General features: G+C 35.4%; 1 protein-coding gene across 1 annotated transcript in view; it reads left to right on the top strand.

Moving 5' to 3' along the window:
• Positions 1 to 15,667, top strand: part of oca2 (oculocutaneous albinism II) — a 133,091-nt gene that overhangs the window by 84,880 nt on the left and 32,544 nt on the right. Inside the window, exons 17-21 of the mRNA XM_088913271.1 lie at positions 1,205 to 1,262; positions 1,689 to 1,797; positions 9,611 to 9,738; positions 10,879 to 10,938; positions 13,251 to 13,355. Coding sequence (XP_088769397.1) covers positions 1,205 to 1,262; positions 1,689 to 1,797; positions 9,611 to 9,738; positions 10,879 to 10,938; positions 13,251 to 13,355 — 460 coding nt within the window. The remainder of the gene's footprint in view (positions 1 to 1,204; positions 1,263 to 1,688; positions 1,798 to 9,610; positions 9,739 to 10,878; positions 10,939 to 13,250; positions 13,356 to 15,667) is intronic.

The following is a 15,667-nucleotide window of genomic DNA, read 5'->3' as shown; positions in this document are numbered from 1 at the left end:
ATAGGGTAGTAGAGTGAAGTAGTGGTTAGGTGTCTGGGCTTGTAACAAGAGTGTTGTGGGGTCAGACTCCACCCGAGCTGCTCCACTGAAACGCTGAGCTGACTAAATGGGTGCAATTGTAAGTTGCTTTAGATATAATGTCAACCACATAGTTTCATAATAAAGCAATTAACTTCAATTTCAAAATGTGATGACTGAAGAGTGAAGGCTTAAAAACATAAAGACACACCAGGGTGTGTACGGTGGTTCTGTGGCCCAGTGTCTGCTCCTGTGGCTGGAAGGTTGACAATTCGAATCCCATGACTGGCAGAGGAATCCTAATCTGTTGGGCCTCTGAACAAGGCCCTTAACCCCAACTGCTCCAGGGGTGCTGTATAAATGGCTGACGCTGTGCTCTGTCCCCAAGCTTCTCTCCCTGTCTGTGTGTCTCATGGAGAGTAAGTTGCTGCAAAAACTGCAGGTGTTTTCTGTTTTTCTTCTCACATGTTCCACATATACAGTAATTAATCGAATTGGGTGTGAATGATTTCTTGGCTCTAAGTGGCTAATGTTTGTATGTGGGGAAATGTTACAGGGGCTGTGCCTCATGTGTCTGTTGTAAAACCTTCATGGCGTTATCAGCCCATGATTTCCTCTATTTATCTTAGTATAACAGTATGTGTTTGTGTGCAGAAGAGCATACGTAGATTTGAGAATGTTTTACTTAGCTCACTCCAGCTGCCACATTCCTGGCGCACACACATAAGGCAAAATGAAAAAGAGAGCAATAAGATACATGGAAAGCAAAGTCGCACTGAATTTGGGAGAGGAAAATAATTAGAATATATGTTAGATAGAAATGTGAGCTTTAATAGTCTCTACATAATTCTAAGTTAAAATCAATTTTCCATTAATTGAAATAAATAGTTCTTCATTTTCTCTATATAATAATGCATACGCTAAATTGTAGATTTAAGGGGTATAACTCTTAAAACAGCAACGGCAAAACTGTTACAGGAATGTTGGTGTCAGGGACATTTTTTTCTATTAAAATTGGATTTGATAATATTCCATTTTCAATGTTCTTATCAAATAGAGTGTCTAATAGATGCTTTCAGTATGCTTCATTATGCTCCATATGACCAGGTTATTCACTGTCTAAATAAAATGTTTGAATAATAGACTTAGGCGAGTATCCCTTTGATCACATTTGCTGTAATTTCAGGCAAATTTCACAAGAAGACAAAAACTGGGAGACAAATATTCAAGAACTACAGAAAAAGGTAAGCAAACATGAGAAAAACAAGGGTACTATACCCAAGTATAAAAACCCAACAACACATTTCCTAGTATTATTATTCAGCTATATATACAATATTATTGTATTAATTGGTGGTTATGGGTTAGTTAAATTTTAAGTTAAACAGCATTGCTACTTGATTTAATACTGTACATTTTCCTGATTTATACGGTTATTATTAGTTATTCATGTGTGCAAGGCAATTATGTTGATACAGATATAATAATTATTCAAAGAGGTTAAGGCTAACACTGCCTGACAATGCAGATTTCCAATAGGTTTCATGAGTTTTGGATTTAATTTCCTAATTACTGGGGAAGGCAACTGCTGTGAGTCAAGTTTCAAAACTATATTTTTATTCATATTTGCAATGAGTGAAGATTCTCCCTTTCCTTTTCCCGTTTTACAGCACAGAATATCTGACAAAATCCTTTTGGTCAAATGCATTTCTGTCCTGGGAGTTGTTATTTTCACATTCTTTCTCAATTCTTTTATTCCTGGTATACATCTTGATCTTGGTAAGTGATGGATTTTCATTGTTATTATAAAGGAAATGGATAATTAAATTTGTCACTAGTTTTGTCCTTTCATATCCACAGTGTAGTTATAGGTTGCAGTTCGTAATTATACAGCAAAGCTTCCTTTTTTCTAGGAAGTGTTTGTTTGAAATGATCCATAATTATAGAATAACAGAGAAATGGCAATAGAAAATTTCATGAATATTTATTCAGATCTGCCAAATCTATTTATATATTCTCTAGTTAATTATCACTAAAATAAATGTAGACACTTTTATCTAATATATTTAATCTTTCACACAATGTATTTCAAAATGCTATAAATTAACATGTTAATATAAAATATATTTTGTTACCATCTCAATACATACCTTTTTAGTCTAGTTACATTGCAATAGCTTTTGTGTAAGAAAGCACACTTTCATTATTTTAATCAGCTACATTACTGTAGGAAGCCATAAATTAAATGTAATTTGGTTGTTTTCTGAACAGTATCTCTCAGCCAAGTGAATGCCAATTAAACAGAATTAGAGCTATTTTTTCGGTTGCTTGTGGGGCAGCATTCATCTCTTTATATATAAGGTTTTCCAACTAAGCTTGCCTTTTGTGGCTATCATTGATTTTTCATTTGGTTGAAGTCACATAAATTTACTTTTGTTGTTATCCAGACCACCCCTAAAATGCGACTCAAATAGCCTTTTCCCATTTCTCTAAAGTTAACTGCTGCTTTTATTATTTATTCATATATTTATTTTTCTATGTTAGCTTAAGTATCATTTGCATTATAGATTTGTCTTCTATATTTTCTTGCCACTGAATTAAAAAACACCCGCACATCCTCACCTTAAAAAATTGAATTCTGTTTACACTGAGTTTTAACTGGAGATAAACTAACCTTGAGACCTGGGAGAAGGGATGCATTGGTTTGCTTAAGTAAATAATTAGTTCAGTCAACAAATAATAGATGAGTGGGATTCAGCCTTTATACTGAGCCCTTCAAGAACCTGAGCTATATGTAAGCTCTAAGATTTCCATCATACCGAACATCTGTTCTGGAATAGCTACTACTAATATACAGTAACAATTAATGTACTGTAACTATTCTGGTATGAAAGCCTTACTTACTTACCCTTTTGGACCAGTAGGTGGTGGTAAGGTTGCCATTATATAGACCTACTGCTTTTTAAAGCAACAAGAGTGAAGTGTCGGTATAATCTGTACATTTCTCACCTTATCTTTCATATTTCCTATATACCGTACTGTGTATGAGTGTTAGTATTAACCTGGGCCCATATTGAGCTTGGAGTATTTTTTTTCTGCAAAATAACAGTTCTCAGCAATTCCAAATGTTTTACAATTGTGCTTTATTTGGAATCTTCTGATAATACTATTGTGGAAATGTATTTCCTTTAATATTATTTATGAAACTTAAAAACAGATGTCAGTGTTTAAAATCCTGCAATGGTTTTCCCTAAGATAGAATATGACTCTTTTTTAAGTGTAACTTATCCGTGGTTTTTTAAATAGATTTAAATTAATTGTGACTGTAAAAGAGACACAGGATATTTCACACGTTGTAAAATATGCTACTGCAGGGAAATGAGGAGGTCGTTTGATAAATTACAGTGCTTGTACTTCCTCGTGCTGTTTTTCTTAATTGTGACACAAATTTAACCTGTGAAACTGTAAGTATCAAATTTTGCTTAAAAATACGAGTCTTTCTTCAAATGCTTCTCATTAACACTAGTTAAAGGCTTTGATGAAATACGAATGGTAACAGTTTATTAATTTGAAGGTGTTGTGAAAATCAGCTGTCATTTAAGTCTCATTAAATTGATACTGCCAGGTTTAATTTGCCCTTTAAAACAGCTTGGCCACTTAAGCCATAAGAACTGTATAACATTTAAATACATGTGGTTTTTTATTGGCTCTGTGAATTCCTCTTAAGTGGAAACTAGACTATAAAGCAACATGTCTTATACCTTAAACACTGTTGGAGGTGCTCCTGTGGAAAATGATGACAACTGAATCTGAGTGACATATACTGTAAGTCGATTGAAATAGTGACTTGAAAATTGAGTCTCTCCTACATACAGTGTAAGCATTCAAATTTTAATCAAACGAATAAAATATCAATGGGCATTGTTCTGTTTAGCTGTTTCTTTTAAATGTTTTAACATAAAACAAGACATTTTTGAGGTAAACGTTAATCTTTCGCAGAAGATATAATAATGATATTAGTCAAGCAGGACTATCACTTTTTGCATTTTGCTACAATTACAAGAAGATGTACAGTACGCATCTGTTTTTAAATAATTAAGGTATTGAGACATTTGTCTTTGTCATGTTTCTAATCTGTCACATGGCTTTAAGTGATAAATGAGACCAGATACACTTGTTCAGTCCTCAGGATAAACAATGTTTAATTGGAAAACATTTGTGGTCTGCTGTGGTTTTTCCTGGATTAGAGGGACACCATAGGGAATTGCTGTGTATATGAGAAAATCAAAAGTTATTACAGTGTTGTTTTCAAGAGTTATTAATATGGATTTTATTAATTTTCTCTCAAGTAAAATGACAGTTTGTGTATTACAGGTACAGTATGTAACTGATGTGTATTAGAATTGTTATTTTTCCAGAGGTCCCAGTGTCCTCAAAACACTGTCTTTGTGGGAATCCCGACCTCTCAGTTCTGCTCTTATACTTGTTTTTCATTTCATTTTCTGAGCTTTTTAAGAAAAATAAAAATTGTGTTAATTTTTTGTGTAATGCTACTGATGTACTGTATTTGTTTCGTGGATTATTCTTTGTTCACAAGATGGATTTAAAGATAGTCCACAACATACATTTTATTGAGTATGAAATCCTCAGTCAACTTCGCAACAGGCAAAGAGCAATAACAGCAATCATATAATGAAACTATGCTGTGAGGAGTCCTAAGTGTCCCAGCCACTAATGGCTCCCTCTGAGGCACAGGTTGCATCCTGTAGTCCATAGGCTGCTTGTTTGTATCTAGACTGGGTCAGGAGCTGACTATGACTGGGATTCCTAAAGAGACAGCACACAATAGAATGACCTATACTGGAGTTGCATTGTAGGATCAAAAAACACAGAGCCTTTTGCCTGAGGAAGCTCTTTTGTGGTTGTAGGATTGTCAGAAACTGTATCAATCAAGTCTCTATCCAATGCGAATTTTACTGTGGTTTGTACTGTGTTCAAGGAAATGTGACGATTGTTAATAGTGCCGCTAAATAGCTATTTGGTTTTCATTGTAATAATATCAGAGGCACTTATTAAACCAACAGCATTCTTTAGTGCTTCTAGGCAACTTACCAAGAAGCCTGGCTTGAGTACAGTTCCAGGGTGGATGGGCACCACAAGTATGAAGAAAGCTCTTTAATGAATTTCATTCAATGGCTCCACAGCACTAAGATAATGCTGACACTATCCACAAATTACCCCTCAGAGGGTTTAGGATGTATTTATGTATATTGGGTGATGACATGGAGAAGACCAAAAGCTAGTATGACAGTACAAGCATTTAGAATTCATTTTGTCAGAACAATGACTTGAGTGCAAGACATTCAAGGATGTTTCAAGGCAATAGGCTACTGTGCCCCTAGAAAATGGATTTGATAAAAGGCAATGAAATATTTTATTCTATTAAACTGTAGAATATTTATTGGAGCTTTTTTCTCCTTAGTCATTTGAGTGCAAAAATGAATGTTAATTCCCTACCAGCTGTTATTGTTCTTATTCGTAACCATCATGGGGGGTATTTAAGCAGAAACTTATCACTCAACTTTTCTGTATCTGATACTGAGATTTACAGTGTGAATATGAAGGTTTTTCACTCACCTTTGAGTTTTGTGAAAAAAGAGCAATTGAGCTTGTGGTCGTGTTTTTATGCACCTGCTCCAGACATTGTGACTGAAACATGTGACTTGGGTGAGATGGAGTTTTGCAAACTTTCCAGAAACATAAGAAATAATATTTTTTTCTAGAGTCATAGGCAGGATTCCAATTGAACAGAGAGAAATAAGTCAAACAATAAGTCATGTGTGCAAAGTAAGCCATCTTTATTTATTATCGCTAGCCTAAAACACATCTGATAGCTCTGATTGTTCTTTTTTAAGCTCTGGAGAATGAGATTTTTTTAACTGAAAGCAATTGGTTTCCTCTTAATAAGACAGAAACCAACAGCTGCTTTCTTTGACCAGATACCATGATCTCTAATTTCACATTGTCATTGCATGCACAAAACAAAGGCACAGTTGACCTTTTTTTTAAAAAAAAGCCTATTCTTGATTCTTATAAGCAAAGTGAACAAATGTTAAAAAAGTCCTGTGTTGCTCCTAAATTCTCCTCTTGCAGCAGCAAGCAGCAGCACAGTGATTTACCCCAGGCAACCATTCAGACTCACCTGTATGAGGGATCAATTCCCCTTTTTGACAAGCTCATTATTTTCAGACATTGACTATAAAAACATAGAATCCCTGATATACAGTATGGTTCATATTTAAAAATATGATGCTTTGAAATGCAAAGACCAAGCTAAGAAAAATGATAAAGTTTAGTCACAACTTTAGAACTTGCTGTGCATTTAAAATATATTTGAACTGCTTGTTTCCTTTTAAATTACTCAGTCTGGGAACAATTCAAAGTATTGACTTGATAGAATGCCTAAAACAGATATTTTATATGCATTGAAAAATAGCAGTAGAGTCACTTTAATTAGCATAAGCCTATTCATGGATTGTCACTCATCTTTTTCCGGTTGACATTGTAAATGGTTGTAATTGGTGCTTGGAATTTTCTAACTGGAAATTAGCATAATATTTGCCACTGCCTTGAAAATTGTTCACTGCCACTATGAAAATCACCACTTTTATGTTGAAATCATGACTGACAGCATCAGAATGTGACATAATGGTAGAGAAACTATTAAGATGCCTCTATATCAACTGACATCACCATGGTCTAGGTGGCTTTCAGGAATTTCAAGATATTTACAGGCTGAACAATATGCTACAAAGGAACTCTACTCTAGTTGAAAACTGTTTTCAGCAAGGAATATCTGTACAGCACAGGAAAATGAAATGATTCCAATGAATGTGTTAACTCTGTTGAATCTAAAATGAGTGTTTTGTGCTAGACTACAGTATATTGATCTACATCTAGCGTCTGCATTGGGTACAGTCACGAGAAACAGTCTAGAATGTACAGTATAGTTAATTTTTTATTAAGAATAAGCAAGATTTTTACCTTTTCTCTTTCTTTTGGTGACACATAAATTATCAAATGACAGAACTTTCAGTTAAATGCACTAAAAGTAAAATTAGTTTCTGCTAATGATACGTCCCGCAATCTGGTGTGTGAATACTGTACCTGCTCTAGTAAATCTAGATTAGAGTGGTTTCTTTTAACCCATAAATCAGAGTTGTAAAACAAGTTTGTCAACAAAGTTGTTTTAAATAAGTCAGTTTTTGGCAATATACTGTGGCAGTTTTGAATCAATGTGAAAGACATATTGCAACTAAACTAACTGTGTGTTTTCATTACAAACTGGCAGTTTTCTACACAATTTAAAACAGATATTTACTAGGGTCTGTTTGTTCTCATTTTTAGCCATTTATTTAGAAATTAAAAGATGACTACTGGAACTGAATTCTGTGAAAACTGCTGTTCTGGAGATCATGAGGGTACCGAGATAAAGGGATTTTCAGTTAGCGTACTAGATAGTCATGTTAGTCTTAATTTACCATGTCTATTTTATTAAGGTGTAGAAGATGTAGTGAATTTAATCCTGTTGCTTTTCCTAGAATACTTATTCATTATGAAGCATTTAATAAATGCAGGTGTTGACATGTTTAAAGCAAAGATGTAAAATAGCTTATTTTAAAATGTAAATTTATTAACTTTTGATATTTTATATTATTTCCCTCATTATTCCTTTATCACATTCCATTTCTCCTTTGATTTATTAAAATTATTTCTTCTAGTTCCATAACAGTTTAATTGTGCAGAAATCAAGTCCACATTTTATAAACCAGCAAAACACAGAAAAGACTGAAATACCTTGGTCATACACTTTTAGCCTGTAACAGGAGCAACATTTAAAAAAGGATTCATTATTATAATATGGAATAATGAGTACAACACAAAAGTTACTTAAATCCTGCTTTCAAATTTGGATAATATTTTAGCCATCCTGATGGTGGCGGATAATGAAGTACAGCTGGTACCATCTTATATTACATGGAATTAATTAAAACACTTTATTTCTGTAGGTTCACTAGTAATTGCAAACACTTATTATTCCCTTTGCAGCACTCTTTCCAGCTGAAAGTTAATTTAATTAGCTGTAATGCACTCGCAATATTTTTCCATATTAATACATTTATTGTAACATTATTTCCCAGCTGCTGATGTTTTCACTTGCCACTCTTTCTGTTTTATATGTATTTTTAAGCCTCCCAGCAGATGCCATAAAGATTTCTTTTCTTTGAAATCAAATATTCAGAAGGACATTCAAGTAGAAGCTTAGTAAGGCAATGGGCCAAGCTACACCACTCTTTACCCATGTCTTCAGAAACAATTAATTACTGATACTCACTGAATTGTAAAAATCAGTTCATACTGGAACTTCTGTGTATTGAAAAAAATGTGTGTTTGTCCTGTATACAGTAGGTTTGTGCATGATAACAACTCTGTTATTAGGCTGTGCCAGGTGACAGTAGACCCATGTGCCATGTAACATTTGGTATTCCCTGACTGGGAGTTGGGGTGGAAATATTATTCATTATAATTTGGTGTTAATATAAGCTGGTGTCAGAACCTAATCTTTATATTGATGTACTAGACACCTTGAAATTGTATCACACATCAGATTTATACTGTAACAGTATTTCTGCTTTCATGGAAAATAATCTTTTTTGTTTTGGATCTTTTGGCTCAAACTGATTTGGACTTTTGGAAAATTGCTATGAATGAATGCACAGTATCACAATTTGGATGGGTTCATCCATCTTTGTCTTGAATTAGAGATTTTTTCGAAAAAGTTTTCAGTCTTTTACAGTGATAAGATGTTAAAGTATATTTGAGGCCACTTAACTAGTGGGCTCAGCATTAGTTTATAGAAAGAGGTTATTCAAGCAAGGTTCTCTATTTACATTTTTTGAAAGGCATGGCCTATCTGGGTCTTATGCAGAGTTCTTCTTCACTGCAGAGTCTTCACTGTTATTAAAGAAAAGAATTATCTTATTTTGTGTGCCATTTTGCTTCAGATTTCTCAGATTTTTCAAGCTGCAAAATAACAGTTGTTAATCTCCTTTTCTACTGAGTGCATTACAATTAATTTAACGGTGAACAAAAGTATATGCCTTTTACATACAGTAAATATACAGTAGTTCCAGTAAGTATCTTTAATATTTTATGTCTCAGTTTTGAGAAGTGAAGAACCTTATATTTAAGGTACACTTACTGTAAACATGTTTTTCCTGGATATTTGCAAGTTGCTTTTGTTGATAAGAAGGGCAAAAAAAAAATCATTGTAGCAATGGGGAAAGAATATAACATCTTATTAGAAATCTATGAAGGCACAAACACATTATTAGTGTTGATCCCAAAATGATTCTTAAAAAGTAATTGTGCATAGATATACATAGTCAAACACATACACTTCATTCTGACATTGTTTTTTTTTAAATAATAGCTTTTTCTTCCTTTATAAAAATGCCCCTCAAGGCTGAATCCATTTTGAACTTAATTCTAAGCTGCGCTGAAGGGATGCTCCTGGTCATATCTCTTTCAGGATGGATAGCTATGTTGGGGGCTCTATGGCTGCTGGTTCTAGCTGATATTCAAGACTTTGAGATCATTCTGCACCGGGTGGAATGGGCGACTCTGTTGTTTTTTGCTGCGCTCTTTGTTCTGATGGAGGTACATGGTCTTTAATTTCATTCCTTTCAATCACGTCACCACATTTGCCACCTTCAGTTTCATTTCATTTTTTGAAAAACATATCCACACAATGTACAGTACACTGTGCAGAGCTATTTAGTCATTTCATGTCACTACTTAAATTAGGTCTTAATTCTCTTAAAACTCTTGAAAACAGTTAAGACAGGACACTAAAAGCTGTGAATGTTTCTTATCATAAGTAAGACCAGCCCCCATGTCACCATCTTTACTTCTTCATAAACACTGCACATCACGTTGTTACTTTAACAGATGGTGTTTTTTTTGTGTGGTGTAGTGTTTGTGAAGGCTTCCGTAACCTGATTCAAGGCGTTAGTTTAATTATCCCTTTCTTCTGCAGAACTTTAATGTAAAAAAGGCTTTCCTGGCTTTTTATATAACAGTTTCATTTTCAATTTGTGCTCAGCTCAGCATAGACAATGCACTCAATGAGCCTGTTTTGCTAGTCTTGACACAGAAGTGTATCCCAAGAAAAGAAAATCGTAAATCAAAACAATTAATTTGTAAATGTACTATTCATTATTCATCACGTACTGTAAAGCGTATTTTGTATTGATTAAATGGCCTTTAGGTTTTAAGTACGACGTGCTGCATTTTCATTGTGTATTAGTACATACCATATTCTGTTAAGACCAATAAAATACAGTAGAGGTTAAGATAGCGTTAAATTTAAGGTCACAGAAGAAACTGTTTGCGAACTATTTCTACTTTTTATCCTTTATTTTCTGTAAGGCACAAATGTACGTAGAAACACAACCTTATGTCCCTTTTGGAAGCTTAATGTAAGTCAAGAATAAACAGTAAGCTTAACAGAACGCTGCCAGCCAAACTGTGTAACATATGGGTTATTGCATTGCTGCCAAAAAGACGTTAGCACCTTATTCACAGACCGGTACATAGGACTTAACCACTTTGTACAAACCATTAGCTTGTTATTGTGCTTTTTTAAAAGGAATAATAAATTATCCTCCATCATTCCGAGAACTGCTTTAAGTTTTATGTTAGATTCAGTTTGGCAAGGATTTGCCACACATCGATACTGAAAATACAGTGGGTGTGGAAAGGAACACGATGTTCATGTTTACCGTGAATTTCTTTTAGGCTCTGGCCCAACTCCAACTGATTGATTATATTGGACAGCAAACAGCTGTTTTGATAAAGGTAAGTGCACATAATTACATTGCTGATGAAGCACATAGTTGATAATATTGTATTATACTTCTTTTCTACTGGAAATACTAGATGGTAACAAATGCTTATTGTTTTAAGAAAAATATCAACTTGTCGTGTGGAGATTATAGCCGTTATGTGGCCCATCTGTCTACTTTAGTTCTACTTTGGCACTTGTGCATATATTATATATCGATTTCCTGCTAATCTGAGACAAAGGGTCATGAAAAAGACAAAAGTGCTTGCTGTTTCCAACAGGAGACATGGGAAGGTGTTTGATGATTTCATTCTTCATGGCAAATCCAACTCCAGGAGGTTTACTTTCTTTAATTTGCCTCTCAAGAAGAAAGTATAACGACCTCCATATTAGTGGAAACAACCTTATCCATCTAGCTGGGTTTAACCTACAGTGGCGTTGCCAATGTCATATCTCTGGAGTTCTGGAGCCTCAAACACAGTTTGGCTTTATGCCTGTGACAATGCAGGAGGGTCCTGAAGTTCCATTTTCCAAATTTTAATACTGTAGTGTTTGGACTGCAGAAAGATGTTCCCTCTGGCACACTATGTTTAGCACACTTTATCTTCCCTCTTCCCCAAATGCGAGAGCAGAGCAGATCTTAGAAAGTCCTGCTCATTCTTAGTTACGGCTGCAGGAAAGTACTTCTGCCTCAGCTCAGATGTTTTGTAACAGCAGCTAACGTGCCAGAACATGATTTGTGGCCACCAGAAAACACTACAGGGTGATCACTACAGCTGAACACCGAAGCACTTGCAAACCGTGCTGTGGAAGGCAAACGCCTGAGTGTGACATATTTTCATTGAGAAACCTTTGCACACCATAATCCACACATATCTTTTCAAAACACAACCTTTATCCAATAGTACAGAAATCAAGATGATTGGAAGCCTCATTCAGCTACAGTCATAATCTGCCAGAACAAATGTGGAGATATTTCTGGTCGTACAGATATTTCTTGGTGACCAGAGCCCTGTTTGCTCAATATGCAGGATGCATAAATCCTAACAGCCCATACGTTTTACCATCATGACTCTAGGTCTGAATGGACCTTTGGGTACTCACCCTACATACTGTATCTGTATTTTACACTTTGATTTTGGCATTTTAAAAATAATTTTTAAATGCTTATCATTTGAATTTTGATCCAGATCCCTTTGTGCTACTCGTTGGTCCTGAACATATACATTTTTAGGAACATTATCAAACAGAAACCACATTTCTTTAGATCCAGCTACTAAGATGAACCCTTTGAAAATATTGTAACGCTTTGGGGTTCACGTGGGCGCCCTCACCTGCTGCTGCATCAGGTCGGCCCCCCACCGTTGGGGACTCAAACCCGGGCCTCCAGCGTCACTCAACAGGGACCCAGCCTGTTGAGCTAAAGAGAGATCTCCCTCTAGCCCAGCGGCTGTGGTCCTGCTATTACAGGGAAGGGTGGTGACGTCACCGCTCTGGTAAGCCGGCTCTTACACACTCACTGGTGGCCGTATGCGTTACAATATAATACTGGATTCACATCTGCTTACTCATAAGCTGTTGCAGTTGTTGTTTTGTGTTATGTAGCAGCACAGTTTTCACTTTGCCATGGATAAGACACTGGAACCAGTTCAAACACTTTTGTGTCTTTATAATACAGGCACTTTGGAACCAGCAGATTTCTAATGGAATTACAGTATAGTCAGATTGATATGTTAGGTTTCATTTGGGTGGGAAGATTTTGCTCGGTTTAACAACATATGACATCCTGAGCACAGCTCTGACTTTTCTTTATAGAAACTAAAGTGAAAACATAATGAAAGAGGATATGGTAGATCCGTTTTTTTTTTCTAGTGCAAGAGAAAAGATCTGAAGCATTAATAAATCCTAGGATTCTGCAATAATACCATGCTTCACTGCATCACAGTGCTTTGTGAAGAAGGACATAGCCTGATACATTGCATGGGTCTAAGACTTGAAACATATTAGTTGTGGTTCATAAATATAACAGGGCAATATCTTCCCTTACAGGATTGTCAACAGTTTAGGCGTTTTCATCTCACTGAATATATCCTGGTAACAGAAGTCTAAATTGAGAACATAACAGGACTTGTTTAGTTTGACCTTCGGATATTTGCACAGATTTTGTGTGTACTGCAAGCTACTGTATGTGGTGCAGTGAAAATAACAACAACAACAACAACAAAAAAAACAACAAACAGAAAATAATTTATCTGGAATTAATCGCACACGTTTGAAATACTGTAATAACATCATCTTTTTTTTTTCACGATTTTTGTTAACCCAGGCTGTACCCGAGGACCACCGCCTGGCAATCGCTGTTATTTTGGTGATTTGGGTTTCTGCTCTGGTGTCATCTCTCATTGATAACATCCCTTTCACCGCCACAATGGTGAGCAGCGGATGTACACGACTGTGAGGCGCAGTTCGTGTGCATGCATGCATGTAATACTGGTGACAAAACCTGAGAAAATCTCCCAGATAATAACTCCTGAGAAACAGATGTCCCCACAATGCATATGTATATATATATATGTATATGTATATACCACAAATGGCAATTTCTTACAAATCTAAAAATGCTAATATATTTGTTATGTGTGTATTTTTACTCCAAGTGGATTTTCATTTAAGTGGTGTTTGAAACAGTAAAAAAAAACCAAACAGAATGAACATCAATGGGAATTACTCACAAAAATAGGACCACAAATGTGTGTGTATACCTCTCAATGTGGGAGATCAATCTGCAGAAATAACCGCACAAAAATAGTAAACATTGACAAGCATTGTGAGCATTTTTTTTATGAATTACATGTATATATATAATTACATTTAAACAGGTGTGCACTTACTGCAATAGACATCTGTCTTTTCCCATTGATTTCTCAAATTTTGTGAATCTGTTGTTGTGTGCTTTTTACAAATGAGTAAAAATATATACGAACAATAACAGAGTCACTAAGATCACAGGCACTAAGTAGGAACATAAATGATATGGAAAAAGCAGACACTATAAAATACTCTTATGAAGTTGTGTGTGGACATAAAAATAAATCATTATATATGCGCTGTACAATGGCTGACCCTGCGCTCTGACCCCAAGCTTCTCTCCCTGTCTGTGTGTCTGTGTCTCATGGAGAGCAAGCTGGGGTATGCAAAAAAAGACGGATTCCTAATGCAAGAAATTGTATAGGGCTAATAAAGCAACATTATCATTATTATTATATCTATTTTTTAACACAAAGGTTTTTAACTTGTCTGGTAAATCAGGGAGTGGACAGACTTCAAGTGTCTAACTTCATTTTTGTGTGTTGAAGTCAGAAATGTTTCTCTCATAACAAATGCAGTGAGTACTAGAACCAATAGCACTTGTTTTTAATGTAGTACTATTCATCGAAGAGTTTATTGATATTTTGACCTTTATATGGTGTTTTTGGTATTTTGTAGGATACCTGATACCAAATTTAAAATATTCTGATAAAATCCACAAGTCTTGAGTGCTTTTTTAAAATCAGAATAAGAATTAACTCATGGAAAAAATATTGACTTTGAGGAGACAGCAGTGTGTTCCTAAAGGAAGTTGCACTGGGCTGATTCCTCAAAAGCTTCAAGATATAGTAAATGCGGTGGTCCAGATTTTTTTAGAGCAAGGCGATACAAAAGAAAGGTACAGTACTTGTAGAACACAATCATTCACTGTTTATTCTGTTTATTGTATTAACTGCTGCTTGTAATTAAGTAACTTTTAATTAGTTTAATGGATTATATGGATGTTCATAGCCTTCAGAAAAAAACAATGCTAACACTAAATGAGTGGAAAATACTTTGATTACAGAGCCTATTGAAATTTAAAAGTGCTATTGACTCAGGTTACTGTTCTTTTTAATTGATACAAAGGAGAAAAACAAAAGATACATCACATTTCCAGCAAGGGATATAAAGAAAATGAACAACATATCAATGAGAAGAAAAATACAAATTCAGTTAACAACTCCCTTGACTTTTAGTTCAATTAGATTCACAGGCTTGTGAGCACTGAACTTCAGTACTTGCCACCTGTGTTTTGCAGCTACAGTACAAATAAGGCTAAACAGTATAGTGAGTAGTGTGAGCAGGACATGAAGAGCAACAATTTTTTCATAATTAGCAGATTTCAGATTATTCCCAATAAAAAGCAAGTTGCATTGTTTTGGAGAGTCAAGTGTGCAGGGTTTTACCAGTGAGTTCAGATCTAATTTCATAATATTATATAATATTATGAAATATATACTAGTATATATAGTATAATATATACTTAACTATCCTCTTACTGTGGCCTCACAGCTCCTTCAGAGTCAGGATCACTTCTGGCTAGGTTAACTGGTACCTGTACAGTAAATTGACAATGGAGTTTATTTAACTAAAGTTCGGGAGGGATGACAACAACCACGCTCAATCATCCCCAGCCTTCAGCGATTAGCAATCACTCCCTTTGTCCTTCCTACACTGAATGCTATAAATACCAAATGCGATATCTCCCTCTCCCTCGCGTGCGACTTTTGCATCCCAACTCCACCTCTGCAGCTGCCCCTTGGTTACCTTGCAGGGGGGTCCTGGCCTCCTCGTCCTATGGCCAGGAGGTCGGCCCTCAGCCAAGCGGGTTAAGCCAAATATTCACTCCACAATAGTTCGCCACACTTTGATTTTGGGGCGTTGTCATTCCTC

The sequence above is a fragment of the Atractosteus spatula genome, chromosome 4, assembly GCF_055471065.1.
Source record: "Atractosteus spatula isolate fAtrSpa1 chromosome 4, fAtrSpa1.hap1, whole genome shotgun sequence".
Lineage (NCBI taxonomy): Eukaryota > Metazoa > Chordata > Actinopteri > Semionotiformes > Lepisosteidae > Atractosteus > Atractosteus spatula.
The sequence above is the reverse complement of the archived record's forward strand: the minus strand, read 5'-3'. Positions and strand labels throughout refer to the sequence as shown.